At 45.3% G+C, this 25,905-nt stretch overlaps 1 protein-coding gene across 6 annotated transcripts in view; it reads left to right on the top strand.

Annotated features, from left to right (window-relative positions):
- The window catches only part of MYO1D (myosin ID), a 279,486-nt gene that overhangs the window by 104,181 nt on the left and 149,400 nt on the right, over window positions 1–25,905 (top strand). For all 6 annotated transcript variants that reach the window (XM_084804344.1, XM_084804343.1, XM_084804340.1 and 3 more), the window contains 2 exons: window positions 3,015–3,181; window positions 4,208–4,415. In XM_084804344.1, coding sequence (XP_084660470.1) covers window positions 3,015–3,181; window positions 4,208–4,415 — 375 coding nt within the window. The remainder of the gene's footprint in view (window positions 1–3,014; window positions 3,182–4,207; window positions 4,416–25,905) is intronic.

The following is a 25,905-nucleotide window of genomic DNA, read 5'->3' as shown; positions in this document are numbered from 1 at the left end:
CAGCCGTCGGCAAGTTCACATCACTCCAGTGCTGAAGGAGTTGCACTGGTTACCAGGTGTTTTCCGGGCCCAATTCAAGGTGTTGGCGTTGACCTTTAAAACCCTGCATGGTTCCAGCCCAGCCTATCTTAAGGGGTGCCTCCAACAACACCAGGGATGCCGCTCAACGAGATCAGCCTCGGAAGGCCTTCTGTCTGTCCCATCAGCCAGGACAGCTAGGCTGGTGAGGACTAGGGAGAGGGCCTTTTTCTGTGGTGGCCCCCACTCTGTGGAATTCCCTCCCTAGTGACCTCTGCCTTGCCCTCTCTTTGATGAGCTTCCGCCGGGCTTTAAAAACCTGGCTGTTGAGGCGGGCATCTGGAGTGGGTTAGGGTTTTTTAGAGCAGTGTTGTTTTGTTATGTTTTGTTCAGTTGATTATGTAAATTCTTTGTATTTCGTGTTATTAGTATTGTACACCGCCTACAGTGACCGGGTAGCTGGCCAGATGGGCGGCAAATAAATAAACAAACAAACTGGGCCAGAAGCCTGATTGAAATGGATATTTATAAGCAGTTTTATTCATGGATGTCTGAAGTTGGGATCAAAACCTCACATAGGCTCTGTAGAAGGAGGAGCTGTGTGGATTAGACTAATGACTAGAAACCTGACTTGGGAGGATGTTCAGAAGGTAAGGAACATAAGGGGCAGAGCTCAGTTAGGTAGGTGAGGAAAAGTGAAGCATAAGCAACATAAAGGAAACTGAAGGAAGGGCAGGTGAAAGAAACAGAAGCCAGAGGAAAAACTTGAGGAATATGGATTATGGAACTAAAGAGGCAAAAGGTAGGCAACTTGTTATCCTCCAGATGTTTTGAAACACAACTTTTCTAAGCCACAGATAGCATAGGGTTCCTTGGCATAGGGTTGAAGGAGAAACTGGGGCCTTTGAATAAAAGGTAGTATCATTTTATATGGAAAGACAGTGCAAAACATGGATGCCTGAATTTTAAGTCATATGTTGGTATTTCACCAAAAGTGTCCCCCATGTTTGGAAACCAGATAAATGCTCTCATTTCTATTTCATGGCTTTGTATGCTAGGAGGAATTTGGGGAGTCAGCTGACTGGGCACTAGAAGTAATCAGCTCAGGCTAAGCCTGTTCGTCCTATTTGTTTATTTCATAATGAATAATCTGGTTATTACTTTTCATCCTTCAGAGAATTGCCCTTTGGACCCCCCCCCCCATTTAAATGAAAAGCATTCTTGAACCACTCCTACCACATTCCCACCTTCTTTTAAAGATCCATATTAGCCTGGAGAAACTTGAGGTTTGCTATTCTATTGCTGCTGTTCCCCAGGGTTCCTGTGTTGTGTCTCAATGGATATTTACACAGATTGGCACCCACCTGTAACTCCTTACGCAGGTTTGCCAACTACTGAGCCTGAGTGGGTTCCTTACTTGTAAGAGTTGCATAGAGGGGAGAATTCTGCCAGCTGTGGTTTCTACTATAGTGATCTGCCAATCCTAAAGGGACAGTGAAGGCCAAGCAGGAGTGAAGATGGATCAGGGTACTGAGGTTCACATCGATGGATCCAGCCACCCAGTTCTTTAGCTCCATGTGGTCGGTATATGCGATCTGGGGCTAGGCAATGTAGTGCCTGTGGACAGCAATATGCCTGGACACTTACCTTGGTGCCTCTACCCCTTACATTCATAATTTAAAAATAAAACCATTTCTTACTAGCAGACTGGAATGGGTCTAGATAATCAGTATCCTCCAAGAGTGCCTGCAATCGCTCCACCATGACCCTCTTCAGTACCTTCCCTACAAAGGGGTATTAGCGACTGGGCAGTTGTTGTCAAATACCATTGGGTCCAGAGTGGGTTTCTTCAGGAGTGATCACACTAGTGCCTCCTTAAGGACAGCAGGAACCACCCCTTCATGCTAGGATTCATTTAGCACTCCTTGGACCCACCGGTCATAACTCCTTAGCTACCTCTTATTATCCCAGTGTCAGGGTACTTCACAAGGACCACTTGCTCCTACAAAGGCCTGCCCTGTCCCTGAGATCATCTTTGGAAGCCCTTTTTGGGTCCTAACGCCATTTAAGGTAAAGCATATGGTGACCTGAGATAGGGTCGCTTTGGTGGTGCCCTGTCTTTGGAACCTCGTCCTGTCCTGAGAGGCTCATCAGGCCGCAAGTCTGCTATCTTTTTGGCATTTGGTGAAGACCTTTTTATTTGCCCAAGGCTTTTCGATGTTCTTCTGATGTTGTTTTATCTTACTGGTTTGGGTTTTTTAAAAGTGGTTTTAACATCTTCCAGTCTTGCTAATGTTCTGTGTTTATTGTTTTAATATGATATTATTCGACGGTTGGTTTTGATTCTTAGCCATACTGGGAAGCCTTTTAGGATTGAAGAGCAGGGTATAAATGCTTAATTAATTAATTAATCCATGCTGAAGTAAAGTCTTTGACACAACCAAATTCAACATGGATTTCAACACAGGTTTCATTCCATGTTTAATAGGGAAATGTCATTTTCTATTAAACTATCCTTCAAGGCCAGTGTGCACATATGTCCCAATCCCTTATCCATGGTAAACTGATTGGCAACAGGTTGTAGGATCTGTGAACTCCCTCCCTTTGTTCCTCCCCTGGCATGGCTTTCTACCCCCCCTTTCCTCAGCGGTCTTAACCATTTTTAACACATATTGGTACTGGCCTGAATGTCTTAAAATCAGCTTCACATCCTTGTTTTGAGTTCCTGGCTAGATAGCCCATGCAGTGAAGTGGGAGCAAAGGGGCTGTATGTGTGGGCAAAAAGGCCCTGGTTAGCTTTAGCCATGAGTAAGACGTGTGGGGGACGTTCATGAGAGGAAAGGGGCTAGGGGGCGGGAGCGTGCAGCCCTCTGGCCTGCTTCCTTAACAATAGTCAGATGACCGGGAGTATTATATGCCTGCAGTTACTTCCCTCCTGACCTTGCACCTTGGCTCCTAGTGAAAACATTGTTGTGTTCCTCACTGCCTCCCTTTAGGAACCATACTATGTCCGCTGCATTAAGCCCAATGACAAGAAGTCACCGCAGCTATTTGATGAGGAACGCTGCAGGCATCAGGTGGAATATCTCGGGCTCCTGGAGAATGTGAGGGTCCGACGGGCAGGATTTGCCTATCGCCAAACGTATGAGAAATTCCTTCACAGGTAACAAAAGATAAAAAACGTGTCGAACTTCAGATATTTGGGACATCTGAACATGAAGACAAAACTGTGTGGTGTCATTATACCGATCAAAGATGTCTCTGCTTAAAGTAACTTCTGTAGGGATATCTGTTGGCAATTCCAGTGAGAATAGTGGCAGCAGGTCAGTTTTATAGCCACTTTTGCTTCTCTTTGTTAACTTCGTTTTCTGGATGTAGCTGGTTCCTCTCCCCATCATTCCCTTAGAATAGATTCAACATCAACATTTAAAAGTTATCAGTTTCCTTCCCCCCATCTTTTCTCCCAAGAAATTAGCAAAAGAGACAGTTTTCCCAGCTGTGGTTAGCAAGTAGAGGGCTGGAATGAAATGCAAAGGGTTGGCTGAGTACTTAAAATATTTATGTGCTGAGAAGGAGCTTCTCAGCATATCTAAATAAAATGCATGCACGCATCCTCCATTATAAGACCATATACTATTCATATGTCCCTGTCATGTGAATAGCTCTCCCTGATTCAAACCCAATCTCTGTCAACTGGGCCACTCTATCTCATTGATTTTATTTCTCTGGAGTTTTATCCTGCAGAACTGGAGAATGCTGAAAACCTGGTAGTCAAATATTCTTTAAAATGATAGTCTGTAAAACATTAAGATAACCTCCATGAAACAGAAACAAGATTAAAATCTCCAGTTGAAAATATCCCAATCCCAGTTTAATGGGAGTCTGTACCAGCCATTGATTCCATTGGCTTCAGTTGGAAGTCCTTTTCATGTGAAGTGCGGGGGCTAGGGGGATAGAGACCACCATCACATTCTTTACAAGTAAAAATCATGGTTTTGTAATGTACCCAGGGTCCTTAATTCTATGTTAAATCAATGCATTCATCCTTTCCATGAGAAGTTTGCTTTGGTGAGGTCATATGGGGATGACCTAGCATACTGTTTTGCCATGATACTGATGAGCCTGGGAGTGGGCAAAGGTAGCAAATGCAACCAATAATGCTTTAAAAAACAAATTGGTATCAACACAGGTACAAGATAATCCCTGAATTTACTTGGCCAAATCACAAGCTTGCATCAGACAAAGAGGCTGTAAAGAAACTGATCGAGCATTGTGGTTTCCAACATGATGTGGCTTATGGGAAGACCAAGATTTTCATTCGCACACCACGGACACTCTTTACATTGGAAGAACTGCATGCCAAGATGCTCGTATGGGTTGTTCTATTTCTACAGAAGGTGAGAGGCAGTAACAAAAGGCATCTTGCAATGCCATACTTTTCTTTTAAATGTCTTGATATTTTAATAGAAAGGTAAACCAGGGCTTAATCTGTCTTGAAAGGCTTTGGAATTCTTATGATGCAACTCTTTAATTTTATAAAGAGTATAATTTAGCCTAATAATAATTTAACTCAGTCATTTTCATACTTAGGATTGCTACTTATTTAACAACAGAGGGGGCTCTGGCAGACTGTCATTAGTGAAGTGCTTGATATAAAAACTATGCAAAAAGCTCCAGGGAATAAAACTAAGGCAATTTTGCTTCTTTGTCACACTTTTGAGTGCTTATCAGTTAATTATTTTTAAAGGGTGGTAACCTCCCCCCCACCCCCCAGCCCTTTAATTTGCTGGTGAACACTCTTTTGTTGCTTCCCGAATCTCTCTCTGTCTTGCACATCATCTGATCATAAAGGCGGATGATGACAGTAATTCTGACAGACTTTATTGCAGTCCTGGGATGCAAGAAAACTTGAAGCATATGGAAGATGAAATAGGATTACAGCATTTAATTTTTGAGTGAGCTCTTGGCTCACTTGACATTAGAACTGTCATCGTGGGAGATTCTGGTTCTGTTGCCTTATTTGTTGTTGCTATGGTGGCGATTGTAGTATCCAAGAAAGAGAGATTGTGATAGTGGTAACCTTGCCTTAGACCTCTCCCTTTCGCCTCTTGTGCATTTTCATCTTCTGTGCACTGTGCACTGCACAAGGCTGGATTTGTCATCAGGTTTAGAATGTTATAATCATGTAGGGCTTCAACTTAACTGAACCTAAATATTTGTTATTTATGTATTATTTAATGCACACCTTGCTTTTCCATGCTAGATTCCTGAATCCACTAACAACAATAATGTACAAATACAGTATAAAAGTAAATATAAAAAACCAAAACAAAATTAAAACAAATAAAGCATTAGCAGATAAAAACAGTAAGAGCAAATTAAAAACAGCAGTAATGTGCAAGCAGCAGCAAAACTGAATAATCACCTTGGAAAGTATGAAGGCCTTCACCTGCTGATGAAAAACCAGCAGAGAGGGGGTTAAACAGGTCTCCTTGGCAAGAGAGTTCCAAAGCGTAGACACAGCAGCTGTCAAAAGGGCTCTCTCCCTGCCAAACATTGTGTGTGTTGGTGGGACACAGTAAAGAGAAAGGCCTCTATTGAGAATCTTAAAGCCTGGTCAGGTTCGGATACAAGGAAGCGATACCACAGAGACGAATTTATTTATTTTTATTTAAAACATTTGCAACCTGCCCTATATCATTAAGATCTCAGGGCGGCTTACAGATAGCTTCGTTGCCCCAGCCAGTGCCTCCGCTGATAAAGGCATTAGGGTTGTTGCATCAGTGTGGCTTCTTTAAGGTGGAACTGCTCAGGACAGTGTGGTTGTGGAAGAGGAGAGGCTTATCAATGTTCCCAGCCAGCACGTGGGAGTGTCCCTCTCCAAATGGCTGCGTGTCTGTCTGGGCCAGTATTGTGAGTGGCAGTGTTTCTCCTCTTTCTCTCCCTCCGCCTAGTTTCCCCAGAGACTCCTCTCAGGAGATCTGTCAGTCAAGACCCTGCAGCTACCGTTGCCATAACAACATTTCTGGCCGATGTGGTGGTGGGGAGAGGAGGATGGGGATGAGTGGGGGTGGGGGGAGAGGATGAGAACAAAAGCTGCTGCTGGCTTGTCCTAATTTCATACTCCTCTTTTATCTGTCCCAACATGCCATTAAAGTTGTGTACACTAGGAACTGTTAGCTGCAAAAAAAGAAGCTTCCACCATTGACAGAAGACAGCATTTTCATGTTAGATTACAGGCCAAATCAGATGACCCACGCTGTGATATAAGAGATTTGCCATTCATTTAGAAGATATATGCCAACTTGTGAGATGGGGTTGCAGACAAAGGGTAGGAACATATATTATTCTGTATCTAACACAATACATGTTTGGACCAGAGAACCTCAAACAAATCCTCCAGTATTTTCTGAGCACCCACAGCTCTTCATAAAGAATTGCTCCTTTCAGTTGCAGAAGGCCATTGCGTCTAGCCCTCAGGCCAGAGACAGGGCTGCACATGCCTTCAGAAATCAGTCTCTGCTTCGCAGGCACCTCCTTTGCACGCTGAGTTTAGATTTGTGAAAACACCAAAGAGTCTTGTGGCACCTTGAAAGATTTCATGGAATAAGCTTTCGTGGACTATAACTGACTTCATCAGATGCATGGAGTATTACGGAGAGTTTCAGGTTTTTAATAAAGCACTGTGTATGTGTGTGTGTGTGGGGGGGAGTCTCATTGAAGCTTGAGGTAATCTACCAATCTCAAAAAGTTTCATTTTATCAATATTGGTAAAAGGTAACTGGAGGAGTGAGTTGAGTATCTTATTTTGCTTAAACATATATTTCCCACCTGATAGATCTTCACTGAGCTATGGGAAAAATTGGAAGAGGTATTGAACCTCTGTGAAGCACAGTTTCCTGAAGCAAGCATAGTGGTCAATGGTGATTTTAATGCTCATGGTGGCTAACGAAAATGGAAACGCTTTCAGTTGTGATGTCTTTCCACAAGATTGCTTTTCACAGGATAAAATAGAGTTAATGAAAAAGGATGGAGACTAGTTGAGCTAATGTCCTATTTCTAGCTGATATGCCTTCATTGGCAGTTAGCAAGATAAAAGTCTAATGGGTATTTACATTTCTTCATGGTAGAACTAGGTAGTGTTATAGACCACATCTTTTGTTTGCCAGATTAATTGCCTTATAAAGTGAGCTATAACATAGATCGAAGAAGAACAGAAACTCAAACCACAGCCCCTTCGTTCTAACAGACACATGCACAGACCAAACCAGCAGGGTGATTACAAGCCCAAATGGCAAAGATCCTACAGATCTTCTGACAAGCCTAAGGTGCAATCAGCATCCTCAAACTACGCCTTAAAAGTCAGCAAAGGACAAAAGAATATCTTGTCTGCCTGATGCCAATCCAGCAGTGGGTGCCGGGGGGGGGGGGGCACTGCTGAACTTGGCTCCCATTTTGCTCCAAACTACCTTGGACAAGTGGGTGAGAGACACAGTAGCCAAGGCTACTGTTTGGAATTTGCCCATCTTCCCAGAGAAACATTCTGCTTATGTGCAATATAGAAAATAAGTTGCTTCTTAGTTTCTATCACAGGTATGCTAAGGCCAGCAGATAACCTAACATTGTCTGTGGGGAACATGCATTGTGTGTATTTTTAAATATATATTGCAAGCCGGACACTTTTCCTGTGTACCTTCACTATGCAAACCATGAGCTACTGTGAAAGGAAGAGGCAGAGGCCTTACAGAGGCCTGTGGCACACTCCAAATGACAGTCTTGTGGGTGGCACCTTAAAAACGAAGAGAGTTGTATAAGCTTTCATAGACTAGTAGCCGCTCCTCCACGAAAGCTTATGCTGCAATAAATGTTCAGCGTGCCACACCAGTCTTCGTTGGGTTTGCTGTGACAGACTACTTCTCTGCATTGGTGTGTGCTGGCGGGTCGCACGGGGGCTTCGCTTCCGCACTGTTACTGAAGCCAGCTCCCAGCTGGGTCCCAGGCTGCTGCTGCTGCTGCTGCGGGGGGGGGGGGCAGAGGGAGGGAGCGCGGGCGACTGGCGGCTGCCTCTCGCCTACCACGCAGAGGGGCGGGAGAGGGAGCCTGAGGGCGCTCTGCACCCCGAGGCCTGCCGCGCCTCCTCGGCAGGCGACGAGGGAGAATAGAGGCACGCGGGAGGCGCCCCCTTTCTCCTCAGCCCTCGGCGGCTGCGCCTTCCGCGCGCTGAGCGGCCTCCACGCCTTGCGACTCCACCGCCCCCAGCCAGCCCCTCGGCTTCCTGCCCCTTTCCCCACCCTGCCGCCCGGCCCTGCGCGCCAGGCGGGCTGTGTGAGGTTTGCCGCCGTCCTCTTCTCAGCTCCTCAGCAGCCCCCGTCGTCCTGCAGCACCGGCCACCTGTTCAGGGCTGCCGCTGGCCGCAGCAGGAGCGGGGGGCGGGCGGGGGGCGCCGCCGCCGTTGTCTCTCGCTTGTGCTTACGCGGGGGCCTGCTGTGTGTGGGAGAGGGAGTCTAGGGGGCTTGATATGCAGGCGTTAGCAGGGGATCCTGTTTTAGCACCGTGCCGTGCAAAGTTTTCACCTGCTGTTTGTTTGCACATCAAGTTTGTCCTTCAAGGCACAGGAGGGGGCTTGGGGTTGGATCCAACCCCTCTGGTTGACAGTAGGATCCTAGGCTTGTTTACACAGAAGTAATTCCCAGTGTGTTCAGTGCAGTTTATGTTGGAGGGACTACGGCCATGAGTCATTTAACCTGAACTTTAAGGGTTAATATGTACCTGACGGGAGGGGATCTCTGAGAGGTCACTCTGCCTTTCCCTTGTCTCCTCCCTCTACTTTCCTATTCCCTTTCTTCCTCCTCCTGCAAGTGATGCTCACCATGGGGCTGACCTCAGCCAGCTTACCTTGAGATGTAAGTTTGTTATATCTCCAGTAAAAGTCTGTTCCTAGCCCACCACTCCAGTGTGTTTTGACTACATCCGTGACTACTGATTGGGGGGGGGGGGCTGATTCGGACTTCAGTTTACTCCCCTAGTGATTGTAGCCTTGCAGAGCAATCCTACTTGTCTATTCAGAAGTAAGTACCATTGTGTTAAGTGGGATTCTCTCCCAAATAAGTGTGTCTAGGATTGCAGCCTGAAAGGAGCTGTGGGTCACCACAGACTAAGTTCCATTTATTGTAATGAGGCATTGCTTCACACCTGGTTGCAATGGCTCTTCATAACAATAATTAATAAATATACTATGATTATATTATTGTTATTACTGCTACATGTTTCTTGAATTAAAGCAGACTAATCGAATAGTATCTTCTAGCATGTTGCTGGACATGCCTGTGTGTGTGCGTGTTTTGTCTTCAGATGGGCCTTTGTCCTCCTGCTTAACCAACACGTCAGATGGAATCAAAGCAAGGAGCTGCCCTTGCTTTGCATTCTGGAGAGCAGCTTCCCTGTGCGTTGCTCCTCAGATTGTAGGGAAGCAGAAGCTCTGTTGGCCCGAGGGCCAAATTCCATTTCAGAGAAACTCTCAGGGCGGCACTCCAGTGGTGGGCAGGGCCAAAGGCAAGAGGGGTGGGGCCAAACTGCCAGCACACTCTCACTTAAAGCTCTCACGACCAGTGACTCAGCCTTCAGAGAGGCACGTCAGCCTTAGAACGGAGCGAAAACTGCACAACAGCCAGTGAACCACCGAATGATCAGCGGTCAGGGGAACGGGGGTGGGGCCAGGGAAAGGGGGAACAGACTTCGGGGGACTCTTGGAAGGCCTGACTTGGGACCCCGGGAGGGGCCTGAGGTTCAGCACTCCTGTTATAGTGTGTAGGTGAGATTGTCATAAATGTGTTTTACTTGAGCCTGCCTGCCTGCCGTGCTTGCTTGATGGCTTTCTGTATTTAATAGCAAAAGAACACTTGAACATACACACTCCTGCAATCAAAGCAGAATGGATTGAAGGATGATAATGTGACTGGCAGCTTAAAAAAGGAAAAGCATGAAGTCTTGTTATTTCTTGCTGTGCTTCATAAACGCTTGCAGACTTGAGCTCAGGCTATTCGTGTCATATGGGGCCACCACCAAAAATATCTCCCTTGATCCTCTTAACCTAGCAGGAGAGGAGATTTGGAGTGAAAGGAGATCTGCAGTTAACATGATGAGAGGTACTGCCTGTGTAGGATAAAGGCCATACATCTGTGTGGTGTTGCACACAACAGTGATGTATCTGCCTCGTATTCTCTTTGGCCAGGAGTTGTTCCAAATAGGGACACTGTGTGTGTGGTGTTAATGCAGCTGGTCACACAGCAAGTCGATGAGAAAGGCCAGGGTTTTGTCTAAGAACAAAGAGACCAAAGCTCATCAGAGCTGGGCTTCTCTTGCCTCGGTCCTCAGGACTGAAGCCCTGTTGATGTTTCATTGCTGCTGCATTTATCAAGATATTTCCAAGACCTGCTGTAGGGTCACAGAAATCTCTTCCCATGGAGGTTCATCCGTGCTCTAGCTTGAGCATAATTCAGGAGCAAAGCTTAAACATTTTTTCTTGGATATGGATTTGGTGAGTGGGGTCAAGTTTTCACATGTCCATCTTCACATGTCCATGAACTTCATCCTTTGCTGTTTTTCATTAACTTATTTCTGAGACCCAATTTTCAGCAATTGGGTAGGAGATACCCAAAATGCATAGCTCTTAAACAGTGGGAGTATTATTCTAATGATTCACGCATATTGGAAATGCTGAGTAGGGTTGGCTAACCTGAGGAATCAGAATAAAAAGACCTGGTGTGTTCCAAAAAGACTTATTTTCCCGCATTTGATAATTGGTGAAGCTTATCATAGAATAGTAGGGTTGGAAGGGGCCTACAAGGCCATCGAGTCCAACCCCCTGCTCAATGCAGGAATCCAAGTCAGAGCATCCCCGACAGATGGCTGTCCAGCCTCGTCTTGAACGCCTCCAGTGTGGGAGAGCCCACCACCTCCCTAGGGAATTGGGACCATTGTCGTATTGCTCTAACAGTCAGGACGTTTTTCCTGATGTTCAGCCAGAATCTGGCTTCCTGTCACTTGAGCCCATTATTCCGTGTCCTGCACTCTGGGATGATCAAGAAGAGATCCTGGCCTTCTTCTCTGTGACAACCTTTCAAGTACTTGAAGAGTGCTATCATATCTCCCCTCAGTCTTCTCTTCTCAAGGCTAAACATGCCCAGTTCTTTCAGTCTCTCTTCATAGGGTTTTGTTTCCAGTCCTCTGATCATCTTTGTTGCCCTCCTCTGAACCCTCTCCAGTTTGTCTGCATCCTTCTTGAAGTGTGGTGCCCAGAACTGGACACAGTACTCCAGATGAGGCCTAACCAGTGCTGAGTAGAGGGAAACTAGTACTTCCCGGGATTTGGAAGCTATGCTTCTATGAATGCAGCCCAAAAGAGCATTGGCCTTTTTTGCAGCCACATCACATGGTTGGCTTATATTCAGCTTGTGGTCAACAACTATTCCAAGATCCTTCTCGCTTGTAGCGTTGTTGAACCACGTCTCCCCCATCTTGTAACTGTGCATTTGGTTTCTTTTTCCTAGGTGCAGAACTTGGCATTTATCCCTCTTCAATGTCATTCTGTTGTTTTCTGCCCAGCGCTCCAGTCTATCCAGATCACTTTGAATTTTGTTTCTGTCTTCCAAAGTATTAGCTATCCCGCCCAGTTTTATGTCATCTGCACATCTGATCAGCATTCCCTCCACCTCCTCCTCCAAGTCATTCATAAAGATGTGGAAGAGCACTGGGCCCAGGACTGAGCCCTGCGGTACCCCACTCGTTACCTCTGCTCAGTTTGAGAAGGTCCCATTGAGAAGCACTCTTTGAGTCCGATTCTGTAGCCAACTATGGTTGTTTCATCTAGCCCACTTTGAGCTAGTTTGCTCATCAGGATATCATGGGGCACTTTGTTGAAAGCTTTGCTGAAGTCGAGGTATATGATGTCTACAGCATTCCCACGGTCTACAAGGGAGGTGACTTGATCCAAAAATGAGATCAGATTTGTCTGGCAGGACTTGTTTTTGACAAATCCATGTTGGCTTCGAGTAATCACGGCATTGTTGTCAAGGTGCTTCCAGACGGATTGGTTTATCATGTGCTCCACTTTCCCTGGGATTGATGTCAGACTGACTGGTCTGTAGTTCCCAGGTTCCTCCTTTTTACCCTTTTTGAAGATAGGGACAACATTAGCCCTCCTCCAGTCATCTGGCACTTCCCCCGTCCTCCATGATTTCTCAAAGAGAATAGACAGTGGTTCTGAGAGTTCTTTTGCCAGTTCCTTTATTACTCTAGGATGCAGTTCATCTGGCCCTGGAGATTTGAACTCATTCCAAGTAATTCGGTGTTCCTTGACCATATGCCTATCCATCTCAAGCTGCAATCCTGCCCCTTCAGCCTGTACTTCGCCTTTGCCAGGGAGGTCATAGACTGAGATTTTGGGAGAAGACTGAGCCAAATTAGGAAATGAGCACCTCTGCCTTTTCTTTGTCATCTGTTATCGTTTTGCCATCCTTATTTAATAGCTGAACCACCATTTCTTTCCACTGCCTTTTACTATGCACGTAGCTGAAGAAAGCCTTTTTGTTGTTTTTAGCATCCCTCGCTAACCTCAGCTCGTTCTCAGCTTTAGCCTTCCTGACACCATCCCTGCAATTCTGTGCTACCTGCCTGTACTCTTCCTTTGTTAGTTGGCCTTCTTTCCACTTCCTATATGTGTCCCTTTTTGTTTTCAGGTCATCCCTAAGCTTTTTGTGAAGCCACATTGGCTTCTTCTGTTGTCTTCCACCTTTTCTTCTTGTTTGAATTGTTTGTGATTGTGCCTTGAGAATTTCCTTTTTTAAAAGCTCCCACCCATCTTGGACTCCTTTTCTCGTTAGCGTCGCTTGCCATGGGACTTTACTGATCATTGTTCTGAGTTTATGAAAATCAGCTTTCCTAAAATCCAGGGTACGCATTTGACTACACTCGGCTTTTGCTTCCCTTAGAACCAAGAACTCAAGTGCAACATGGTCGCTTTCCCCCAGAGTTCCTGTAACTGCTACTTTATCCACTGAGTCATCACTGTTGGTTAGGATCAAGTCAAGGATAGCTGATCGTCTAGTTCTTTCCTCTACTTTCTGTAGGAGGACGTTATCCGCCACACAAGTCAGGAATTTCCTGGAGGGGCCATGTTTTGCAGAATTTGTCTCCCAACAAATATCGGGGAAATTGAAGTCCCCCATTACTACTACATCATGCTTCCTTAAAACATTGGCTATTTGCTTTTCAGAAGTTTTTTCCCGTCTTCTCCTTGGTTGGGTGGCCAGTAGTAGACTCCGACCACCAGGTTCCTTTTATTCTTTGCTCCATTTATTTCAACCCAGATACTCTCGATGGGGCTACCAAGCTCATCCTCCTGTATTTCTCTGCAGAGATGTGTATTTTTCACATATAGTGCAACCCCACCTCCCTTGCTATTCCTCCTGTTCTTTTTGAACAAGTTATATCCTTCAATTGCTGTATTCCAGTCATGAGAGTCATCCCACCAAGTCTCAGTTATACCTATCCAGTCATAATTTCCCGCCCGTATTAAGAGTTCAAGTTCATTCTGTTTGTTTCCCATACTCTGGGCATTAGTATATAGACATCGAAGACCATGTGCTTCATAGTCTGGCTTTCTTCCTACATGTGTCTGAAGACTATTATTGGGCGCTATCAGAGCTGTTCTCTCCATTGCAGTGCATGCGCCTACGTCCATTGTTACCCCCAACATTACATCTCCCTTCCCTGTAAGATTCACTTTAAAGGCCTCCTGATGAAATTCTTCATGCTGTGGCCAAACACATTCTTCCCATCCTTTGTGAGGTGCAATCCGTCCCTTGCCAACAGCCCATCTTCCAGGAAGTATAGCCCGTGGTCCCAGAATCCAAATCTCTTGCACCGGCACCACCTTCGTAGCCAGTCATTCACCCAGAGTATTTTTTGTTCCCTTTCTATCCCTCTTCGAACTACTGGAAGGATGGATGAGAAAACTCTCTGGGCCCCAAAGTTCTTGAGTTTCCTTCCTAGAGCTTCAAAGTCTGATGTGATTTCTTTGTAGCTCCTCTTGGTGGTATCATTTGTTCCCACATAGATGAGAAGAAAGGGCTACCTGTCAGTGGGCTTTATGAGTGCAGGCAACCTTTCAGTCACGTCTCTAATCTGTCCTCCCGGGAGACAACATACCTGGCGAGTCCACAGGTCTTCGCGACATACTTGGGTCTCGATCCCACGCAGCAAGGAGTCTCCCACTACTACCACTCTTCTCTTCTTGTTGTTGTAGGCCTGGGTTTCATCACCTCTGTTTGACTGACCTTCAGCCTCTTGCTCACTCTCATGTCGGTTCCCCTGTGATTCTTCCTCTGCAGGCTGTCCTCCAGTCTCATCTGCAAGTACCTGGAATCGGTTCCCGAGCTCCACTGCTTCCACTGGTGCAGAGTGGCGTCTAGTTCTTCTCCTAACTGTCACCCTTTTCCAAGGAGTATCCTCTACTCCTCTTTTCTTCACCTCAGCATTTCCCACTGCCTCATCTTGCTCATCTTGCCTCATCTTCAAGCTTCTGGTCTTCCCTTTGCTGCTGTAGTTCCCCCATTCTGTCCAAGAACTCTTCATGTTCTCTTATGCCCTGGAGGGTCGCCGCTCCAGTCCACTTACTTTTTCCTCCAGCAGCGTGATCAACTTGCACTTGTTGCAGGTGTGGGCCATGTTGTTCTCAGGCAAGAAAGCAAACATTGCACACACCTTGCAGGTCACCACCACTGGAGAGTCTTGTCCTTCCATAGCCTCTTTTCCCTTTTTGTGTCTAGCTTTGTGATTGTTCTAGAATAGCCTGTGCCTGCTCCTCTACTCAGTAGAGGTTAAAAGCAGAGTCCCACTGGTGTGAAAGTGTGTGTTACAAGACAAATAAATGGAAAAAAGTTAGTAAAAAAAAAAATGTTAGGGGCCTCCCCCTTGACCTCCCCTGGCCAACTCCCCTGGCCAACTCCTGTTTGCTCCCCCTGATCACTCGCTCTGTTCGCTTGCTCTCTGGGAGCTTGCCTGCTTCTGTAGTCCCTGGACCAGCTGGAGCAGCTTGCTCTGCTCTGCTGTGCTCAACTGGGAGGCAGGAAACAGACTGAAGCTTCCCGCCCACTCAGCTGCTGGGAGTACTCAGGCCACACACCCCCAATTCAGTTGGAGCTCTCAGAAGCACCTGGTGAGCTCACAGCCAATCAGAAGGATAAAGGGCAGCCCCCTGGGCTTCCTGCAGCCCACTTACCTCCTAGCCTCTGTCTCCTTTGTCTCTTCAACCACTGCAAGCACTGCTTGCTTAATTTTTTCTTTCCTGGGATTCTGCGCCAAGTATTATCTCTCACTCTCCCCATCTGTTTGTCTTTTTTCACCACTCCTGGTGTGACAAAATCTGTGGTTTAGTGAGGCACGCAGGAAGGACCGCGTCTTGACACAAGCTCTATAAAACAAATGCCCATGTTACTAATTGTCTTGGGCAATTAATTTATCCTAGTGTAAATGTAAGGATTGATGGATATCTATGGGGATTCATAAGATGCCAGCTCAGAAGTAGAATCAATTTCTCCATCCAGCTCCCTCAGTAAATTGTGGAGTTGTCTGCCTACCAGGAGGGGAAACAAAGGCCTCCTTTCAGTTAACTCATGGAGAGACAAGTGTTATGTTAACACAGCACCAGCCATTTTGATACAGCCATTGAAGCTTGTTTTCTGGAGAATATTTATTTTCATGTTGTTGTTTTTATAAAGTATTTTATTTAAGAAATACAAGGTCACAATTATATAACAGCAAAAACATCAACACATGCAGGCTGTTTTACATTATTCATCACAGATTCTATACATATTTTAGAATCATTGTCCCTGAACATAGCTTGTTGTGTACATTTTAAGCTCTGTTGCAGCCACAAAATATTAATTTTTCAGTTATCAGCCTTACTGGATATTACACCCTTCCAAAAACAGGACTGTGCACTCAGTCCCTGCATTAATATATGTAATGAAGAGGAACCACATTTCAAAGAATGAGACCTGCTTGATTATCCCTCTGATCAATCCGTTATGTTGCGTTAGTTTTTCAGCAAGAGCCACCTCCCAGATTTTCAGAAACCATCCACTCACAGTGTATCCTATTTTCATTTTCTTGTTCTATAACCATTTTTGCTGCTGCTAGTAATACTAAAATTAGGTCTTTATATAACAGCTGCTTTTGCGTGTCATTAAAAATAGAGAGAGGAGCTAGTGGTCACATGAACTATTTGTTTTATTATTTGGGAAATATAATTGAAAATGGCTGTTCAAAATACTTGTATGTGTTCACAAGCCCACCTTTGACCTGATAACATCTCCAGAAATTTGAGACAAGATTGTGTTAATATGATTTAGTTTCATGGGTGTCCAATGCCACCCTTGTATTAATTTTAAATGTGTTTCTCTAATTGCTGCTGAAATAGACTTAAGTGGGTTCTTTTCCCAGATTGTATTCCTTTGTGTATCTGTAATCTGTTCCCCAATGTCATTCTCCCAAACTATTTTTAATCGTCTTGCTGCTTTGCTAGGATGTGTTATTAACCAACTATAGATACAAGAGGCTAAATCTTTTGACCTGCCTTGTGAGCTAGCACATTCTTTTTCGAACATGGTGAGGGATCAGGTTGCCTCATTCCTTCGTATTAGTTTTGAAGCAAAGCTTTGTATTTGAGTGTTTTGAAAGCAGTTCCTTTCTGTATCTTGTAATTTCTCTTGCATTGTTTCTCTTGAAAGAGGCTTTCCTTGTTGTATGATGTCTCAAAGTCTGTGTTTTCCTTTTTCCTCCCAGTGTTTGTATTGCGTGTATTTATCCAGAGTGCTAGGAATTCTGGGTGGTTCAGAAAGGGGATACAGGAGGAGCAAGAATTTTGTTCCAGGAGGCCCACATTCTCACTGTATTTTTTAAGAAGGGATTTTTAATAGTTTCCAATACTTTCTTCTTTATTTGTTGGGAGGAAGCTCTATTGCTACCCATGGCACAGTATAGTCTGTTTGTATTAGTGGTATAACTTGTTTAAGTTGAAAGGAATCATAATAATGTTTTAAATTAAGGAAACCAGAGCCTCCACTTTTTGTTTGTCTGTACAGTGTATTTTTACTTATCAGTAATTTTTACTTCCAATACTAAACACTTCCATAACTTTCTGCCACTTTTTAAAGAGTATAGGAGTAATTTCAATTGGAAAACTTTGAAATAAAAATAAGAATGTAGAGAGAGACATCATCTTGATGGCAGCCATTCTACCAAGCCAAGAAAGGTTCAACTGCTTCCATGATTTGACATTTGCGTTAAGATTTTGATATAGTGGATCAAAGTTTCTTTTACACAGTCGTTTTAAGTCTTTTGGAATTCTTATTCCTAAATATTTAAAGCTGGATGCTTGCAAGGCTAATTTTCAGATTTTTTGTAGCCCTTTCTGCTCTTCCTCTGTCATATTCAAACATATCAAGTCAGATTTTAGGTGTCAAGGGCTCCTTGGAGGCCTCTCTCAGTCTAATTCAGTAGCCAAGTCCAGACACAGACAAAGGGATTCTTTTCAAAGCTTTAGTCCTCTTTTACAACTTAACAACTCTACTGTTAGCAACTAGATATGAGCAGCAGAGTACCTATGCCCTCAGTTGGAACAGTTGGTCCCCGTTTGAAGGAGAATCACTGGCTGGCAGACCCTGAACTTATGGGCTAGGGAGAGTCCCTCCCCTTTTCCCTTGGATCCTCTGGGCGCAACCGTTGTTTGCGCGCCAACCGGGCACTACACCTCCTTTCCGCGCCCTCCATTTGGCGCCGCTCCATGCGTCGGCGCCGCGTGTCCAGCAAGTCTGCTTCCCACGCTGTCTCGCTCCCGGGACTGCTATCTATGCTAGGAATGGCGGTGGGAGGAATCTCTGTCAGCTGTTGGCCCTGGGAAGGATGAGCGCACTCCTCTCCCAGGAGCAGCTCCTCTTCCTCAGAATCAGAACTACTCTGGGATTCTGTGGGCTCAGTGTCCACCCTGACATTAGGTAATTCATTTCTAATCCTGCTATTTCCTCATATTCAGATAGTTTTAACTGAAGCTCTGGAATAGCATTCTTTGGATTTGAAAGCATCAGTAATATGTCATCTGCATATAAGTTTATGGTGTGAACTTCTTTATTAATATGGACTCCCTGAATGTTCTTATCATTATGGATTCACTCAGCCAAAATTGGGTGGGATAGCTAATACCTTGGAAGACAGAAACAAAATTCAAAGTGATCTTGATAGGCTGGAGTGCTGGGCAGAAAACAACAGAATGACATTTAATAGGAATAAATGCCAAGTTCTGCACCTAAGAAAAAGAAACCAAATGCACAGTTACAAGATGGGGGATACTTGCTCAACAACACTACAAGGAAGAAGGATCTTGGAATTGTTGTCGATCACAAGCTGAATATGAGCCAACCATGTGATGTGGCTGCAAAAAAGGCAAATGCTCTTTTGGGCTGCATTAATAGAAGTATAGCTTCCAAAGTACTAGTGTACATGAAGTACTAGTTCCCCTCTACTCAGCACTGGTTAGGCCTCATCTGGAGTACTGTGTCCAGTTCTGAGCACCACACTTTCAGAAGGATGCAGACAAACTGGAGAGGGTTCAGAGGAGGGCAACAAAGATGATCAGGGGACTGGAAACAAAGCCCTATGAAGAGAGACTGAAAGAACTGGGCATGTTTAGCCTTGAGAAGAGAAGACTGAGGGGAGATACGATAGCGCTCTTCAAGTACTTGAAGGGTTGTCCCAGAGAGGAAGGCCAGGATCTCTTCTCGGTCATCCCGGAATGCAGGACACAGAATAATGGGCTCAAGTGACAGGCAGCCAGATTCCAGCTGAACATCAGGAAAAAAAACCCTGACTTTTGGGGCAGTGCGACAATGGAACCGATTCCCCAGGGAGGCGGTGGGCTCTCCCACACTGGAGGCGTTCAAGACGAGGCTGGACAGCCACCTGTAAGGATGCTCTGACTTGGATTCCTGCATTGAGCAGGGGGTTGGACTCGATGGCCTTGTGGGCCCCTTCCAACCCCACTATTCTGTGATTCTGTGAAGGACAGTTGTTTCCCATTTGGGGAGTATATGGATGCTAGAATTTGACTCCCCCCAACTTCCTTTGATAAAAATATATCCGCCATCGGGGTCCTGACGGGTGTCTGTTACATCAAAAGGACATTGTTTGGACGTTGTTTTGCCAGTGTAAGAGAGACCCCTCTAGCTGTTGATGTCACTGCTGCATGATACTGGTCACCTAGCGTTGAGTGATACTGCGTGCAGGAACAATAACATTAACCAAACAAACCATAACAAGTCCAGCCTCCGGAGAGGAAGCCAGGTAGTGTTCTCCTCACGCTTGGGCAGAGTGTTATCTGCCTCCTTGACCGGCGGGGGGTGGGGGGGAGGTAACATGGGAGCCCAGAATTGGTATATACAAAACAAAGTAATTTGCTCACAATCTGACAGGCTGCATAATTACTATCTTTCCATTTTTTTTATTTTTTTTATTCCCCCAATAGTTTCAAATATCCCCTTTCAAATCACTTTCCCTCCATTTTTGCCCAGATGTTTTTATTGTTTCTTTTTTATATGTGTGTGTGTACACACTATTGTCCCCTCAGTTTCCCTGTTTGGAATGCCAATGCCCTAAGGATCATGTATCAATCCTCCCTACTCATCTATTCTACCTCTTTTCTTTCCCCATTAGAAACATATATTTTAAATTAATTAAAATATTGTAAAATCCCCCTCTCTTTAACAGCATTCATTAATTGTCCCTATTCCTCCCCTCTATCCTGCCCACCCTTTCTTCCCATTTCATTGTGTATTGAAATCCACATTTAATTGCTTCTGCTTAAATCTTTGCAAAATTGCTATTGGTTGTCCTCCCGCCTTTCCCATCTATTTCAATTCATGTTTTATCTTTGCACCAATTAGTAAAAATTAACAATTCAATATCATGCTTCCCCTTATTTTTCTCTCTCATCTCCACTGTCTTAACATTTCTGTCTCTTGGTAGAAAAGAAAGAAAGAAAGAAAATAACAAAAAGAGAGAATAGAAAAAAGCGTCAATCCTTTCCCCTCATATCCCTTCCCCTTGAAAACAAACAAAATCAAAATCAAAATGCCTTCCCTTCTTCTTCCTCATTTCCCATCCCATTTTAATACATTTGTGTGCAAATTCATATATGACCACATCTATGAAACAATTTAATGTAACCTTCTCTTGCTTATTTGTCCTGTGTCAGACAAAATCTCCTTTCTTGTAATCCAGTTGCTGCATTTTGGAACTATAGATTACAGTGTCTTCTTAAGTAGCTTTTATGTACGAATCGGTTGACCCCACTTGTAGTTCTTCCTTCCTCGATTGTCTCCTCTCCAGTCTTTTTCAGGATCATCAGAATCAGATAAAGTTCCTTCCTCCTCTCCAGGCTCTTTTGGAAGTTTCAGGAGTTCTAATCCAAGCTCTTGCAAAAGCTGTATTGCTTGTTCTCTGGCTGCTGCTGTAAGCACTTTCCAGCCTTTTCTCACTTGCAGCTTGAAAGGATATCTCTACCTATAGGCTATTCCAGCATTTTTTAACACTTCAGTAAAAGGTCAGCGCTTGCCTCCGTTGCAAAGTGACCTGACATAGGTCCTGAAAAAACTGAATCTTCTTCCCTCTGTGCTGTGTACTGCATAAATTGGTTAGTGCTGTAGATCTCTCCTCTCTCTCTGCGTACTGTGCAAAATGCACTGTTAATATCCCTGGGAGATGCTTTGGCCGATCTCGTGAGCATGATCGCTCTGTGTGTCCTATCTATGGACACAGACCCACTTACAGGCCAAAGGCCGTCTTGATTAAAGTGGTCTTTGCCTGCTGTCAGAAGGACAAGAGAGAGGGAACGAACCTGGCCTCCCTTGGGAGGGAGTTCCACAGCCTGGGAGTGGCTACTGAGAAGGCCCCCTCTCACATCACCACCAAACATGCCTTGATGTTTGCTGTCTCAGAAGAAAGGCCTCTCTAGAAGAGCTTAAGGACTAGCCAGGCTTGTATGGGAGAAGGAGGTCTTTCAGGTAGTCTGGTCCCAAGCTGTATAGGGCTTTATAGGTCATAACAAGCACTTTGAATTCTGTCTGGAAACAGACCAGTAACCAGTGAAGCTGCTGTAACAAGGGGGTTGTGTGTTTCCTATAACTGGCCCTGGTCAACAGACTGGCCTGTTGCAACACAAAGAGCCCAGGTGGGCAAAGCTGGAAGAGATTTACTCCCCCAGTCTGATCCAACAAGGGCTCCATGATACAGGCCAGGTTGGCACACTCATCCAGTATCAAGTCTTGGATGGCTGTTGTTTTCCCATTCACTGACCTCGCATTCAGCAGCAGTGCCTTCAAGCCAGGGGGGCTGTCACCAGGACCATGCAGGCCCTCTGATATGGGAGGCAGTTTGGGAGCAACCAACACCCTGTTGCGTTCCCCACCCCCTTAATGATCCAGGTGACTCTCACCACCATATCTCCCCCTGCCCTCTACCATTTCACTGGCCATTCCCTGCGCCTCTCTGTGCTTTTTAAAAACACATATCTATCGACAACAGGCAGTACTTGTAAGTCTAATAACACTATGTACATCCAAAAGGCAGATATACAGGCAATCCCTTCCCTCCTCTCCTTTGTCCAACAGACTGGATGGCCCTCTCTCTTGCTCACCCCTGAAGTGGCTCCCCCAAAGGGGCAACCCCCTTTGGTGTTGGCCCCAGGCTGCCCACCTTTTCTGTTCCAGCCACAGGAAGCTGATGCAATCTTATCCAAGGTGGCAGAAGGTCTTGGAGAGAGTGCAAGGCCAGGGGTTTGGTTCTGTGAAGAGGCAGGTGTTCTCTGGCCCCAGAAAGTCTCTGTGGAGCAGCCAGAGGTGGAAGTCAGGAAGCAGGAAGCTAAAGCTCACTTACAGTCTACCTGGACAGGTGTCTCTTTGGTGTCCTCATAGCTGCTTGCACTAGCACTTTTCAGTTGTTTTTCCAAGACCTAGGATGGAACGAGGTAGCCCTAATGGACCAGTTTCAGGAAGAATTAGCAGATGATACTCTGGATGAGTTAGCCTGGGTGGAAAGACCCCCAACTTTACAAACTCTAATCCAGTCATTCCTACGGATAGATGGGTGTATAGAAAGCCATAGTTTGGCACATCATTTGACTGCTTCCTGGGGTACTTCCTTCATACCTGCCATACCTTGAGCACCAGTGCCTACCATGACCCCATTCTCCTCCCTTGGAGGAGCCCATGTAACTGGGTAGTGTGCAGTCTGAGCTGACAGCTGAGGAAAAAAACAAAGAAGACAAGCTGGTCTCTGCTTGTACTGTGGAAAATGTACTATGGGACATTATACCATTACCTGCCTAGCAAAAATGTCCACAAGCCAAATGTCCAAAAATGTCCACTGGGAAATGAGTCACCCCAGGCCTGGATGGGGTACTTACTAGGTCTGCGTTCGGAGGACTCTACAAGGCCTTATCCTCTGGAACAACTGCCTTCATGGCACCTGTTACTTGCAGCAATTCTCTACTGTCCTGATCAACTTGCCTGGCATACTTTTATAATGCTAGACTCAGGAGCCTCCAGCAACTTTATGGATATTGGGTTTGCAACTATGCACAAGATTCTGATACACCCTATCATGGTGTATCTATGGTCATGTAACCATAGACCATGTTCTATGGTCATGTAACCATAGAAACAATCAGTGGCAGGCCTTTGGCCTCAGGACCTCTGACTTGGGAAATGGGGATCCTTACCCTGGAAATCCCCTTCATGGATCACTGCCTTGTTGTGGCGAAGGGGCTTGCGTAACTCAGTGAAGCCATAAGCTATACCGTGCAGGGCCACCCAAGACGGACAGGTCATGGCAGAGAGTTCTGACAAAATGTGGTCCACTGGAGAAGGAAATGGCAACCCACTCCAGTATTCTTGCCAGGAAAACTAAGATCATGGTGTCTGGCCCCATCACTTCCTGGCATATAGAAGGGGAAGAAATGGAAGCAGTGACAGATTTTACTTTCTTGGGCTCCAAGTTCACCACAGACGGTTACTGTAGCCATGAAATTAAAAGATGCTTGCTCCTTGGGAGGAAAGCTATGGCAAACCTAGACAGCATAGTAAGAAGCAGAGACATCACCTTGCCGACAAAGGTTCGTATAATCAAAGCTATGGTTTTCCCAGTAGTAACGTATGGCTGTGGGAGCTGGACTATAAGGAAGGCTGAGCGCCGAAGAATTGATGCTTTCGAAGGTTGGTGCTGGAGAAGACTCTTACAAGTGCCCTAGACTGCAAGGAGGTCAAATCAGTCAGTCCTAAAGGAAATCAACCCTGAGTGCTCATTGGAAGGACAGATACTGAAGCTGAAGCTCAAATATTTTGGCCAACTAATGCGAAGAGAAAACTCCCTGGAAAAGACCCTGATGCTGGGAAAGATTGAAGGCAAGAGGAGAGGAGGACAGCAGAAGATGAGATGGCTGGATAGCATCACCGATGCAATGAATATGAACTTGAGCACGCTCCGGGAGAGAGCGCAGGACAGGAAGGCCTGGTGTGCTATGGTCAATGGGGTCACGAAGAGTCGGACACGACTTAACAACGGAACAAACAAACAAACCCTGGAAATCCAGGGACAACAACTGCAGTTATACCTGGCCACTGTTCTGCACTTCTCACTGGTCTTGGGTGTGTCATGGCTGACCCTCCATAACCCCTGGATTTCCTTGTCTCAGGAAAAAGTAGACTTCTAATCAGACTAATTTATACTGCTGGCCTTAAAGTTCGAATCTGACTGATTCCATGCTGCTGCCTACAGCGAGATGGCCTTCCAGCTCAATATCATGAGTTCCGGAATGTGTTTGACCAAAAAAAAAAAAAAGAGGCAGATCAACTGCCCCCACATCAAGCATATGACTGTGCCATCGCATTCGTACTGGGAACCCACATCCCTGTGGGACAAATTTACTCACTACCTGAGCCTGAACCTGCTGCTTTATGGGGCTTCCCTTTTTAAAAACTTGAAATGGAGATTCGTCCAGCCCTCCGCCTCCCCTGCAGCTGTTCCTGTGCTGTTCGTAAAGAAGAAATGTGAGGAACTGTGTCTATGCAGTGAATGCCAGGCCCTGGACAAGATCACTGCCTGCAGTCGGTATCCTCTGCCCCTCATCCCTGAACTCCTTGAACGACTCTGGGATGCAGTTACCAAGTTGAATCTGCACTGCGTATACAACCGTGTGTACAACCTAGCTCACATCTGAGCTGGCGATGAATGGAAGACTGCTTTTCAGACATGGTATGGCCACTACGGATGTGCTGTGATGCCTTTTGGGTTGTGCAGTGCTCAGCGATCTTCCAGCATGTTATGAATGAATTACATTTTTCATAATTACCTTGGCCACTTGTTGTTGTTTACATTTCTATACTGCCCCATAGCTGAAGCTCTCTGGGCGGTCCACAATTTACATTATACAAAGTGTAAAACTATTTACATAAAAACATATAAACAGCACACAGACACAACATATATCTAAAACAATTTGAAACAATTGACCATAGGACAAATCCAGGACCTTCATCTATCTGGATGATATACGGATTTAATCTAATTGGCAGCTCCATGATGCTGACATCTGGGACGCCGTATAATGAGAGCTTAACCTGTACGCAAAACTCAAGAAATCTTCATTTGACCTTGGGACAGTGGATAATCTAGGGCACTGGATATCGCCAGCCAGGATTGAAAGTGGAAGTAGTGGTGTCCTGACAGACTCTGAAAAACATGAAAGATGTACAGCATTTTCTTGGATTCACCAACTATTACCAGTGGTTCACCCAACACTTCGTGAATATTGCTGCCCCTCTGATAGATTTGCTCCAGTCTTGTGAACCTTTTCACTGGGGTACTGCAGCGCAACAAGCATTCCATTGTCTCAAGAAACTCTTCACCTCTGAACCCATCCTACAGCATCCAGATCCACAGACTCCATTCATATTGGAGACTGATGTGACCAACATACCACCAACTAACTAAGCTTATGGGTCCTTACTGCCCCGTGCTTACGACTCCCACAAGCTCGGCCCTGCTGAGCACAACTACAGATGCAGAACAAAGAGTTATTAGCCTTCAAGGAGCACTCAGGAGAGGTTTTCTCACTATTGTCTCAAGCGGTTTGTGGTCTGATACCACTCTGCCTGAACATAGGTGTATTGATGGAATAGCTCCACTCCAAAAACCACAGCTAAGAGGTTTTTTGTATCTTGGCATAACCCTGTTAGTGTTCTGCTCACATAAGTAATTGAATGGTCTTGTTAGAGGATTGCACCAAGGTCTTTCTCAGATGCATTGCATTGTAGGGTTAGCTATTGTCCTGGCTGATAGTACTGCAGTACTGGAGCATTGGTATGTATTTGTTTCACCAAATCAAACTTTTGCTGTTTTGGAGCTCCCCATTCCCAGTCAACATCCTGCCTGGTAAAATGTCGGATTGGTCCTGCAACTGTAGCCAAATGTGGACAGAACTTGGCTAGAAAATTGATCATCCCACTAATGCATTGGACCCCTTTTACATCTGTTGGAGCTGGCATGTCTCAGATTGCCTCCAGTCTTGTGGGAGTCTGCTTTCAGTCCCTCTGCTGTTAGCATGTGTCCAATATATAATACTTTTTTCTGTTTCAGTCTCATTTTCGTCTACATTCAGATTAATATTGTTATCTCTTCCTCACTGAAACAAGGCCAGTAACTTCTTGTCATGGTTCTGCTCGGCTTCTGCATCATCGCATCCCTCACCTACTATGAGGATATCATTTGTTATTT

This window comes from Heloderma suspectum, chromosome 6, assembly GCF_057233095.1.
Source record: "Heloderma suspectum isolate Gila_16-S chromosome 6, 16-S_ref, whole genome shotgun sequence".
In the NCBI taxonomy this organism is placed as follows: domain Eukaryota; kingdom Metazoa; phylum Chordata; class Lepidosauria; order Squamata; family Helodermatidae; genus Heloderma; species Heloderma suspectum.
Note: the sequence above shows the minus strand (reverse complement) of the source record. Positions and strands in the feature narration are given on the sequence as shown.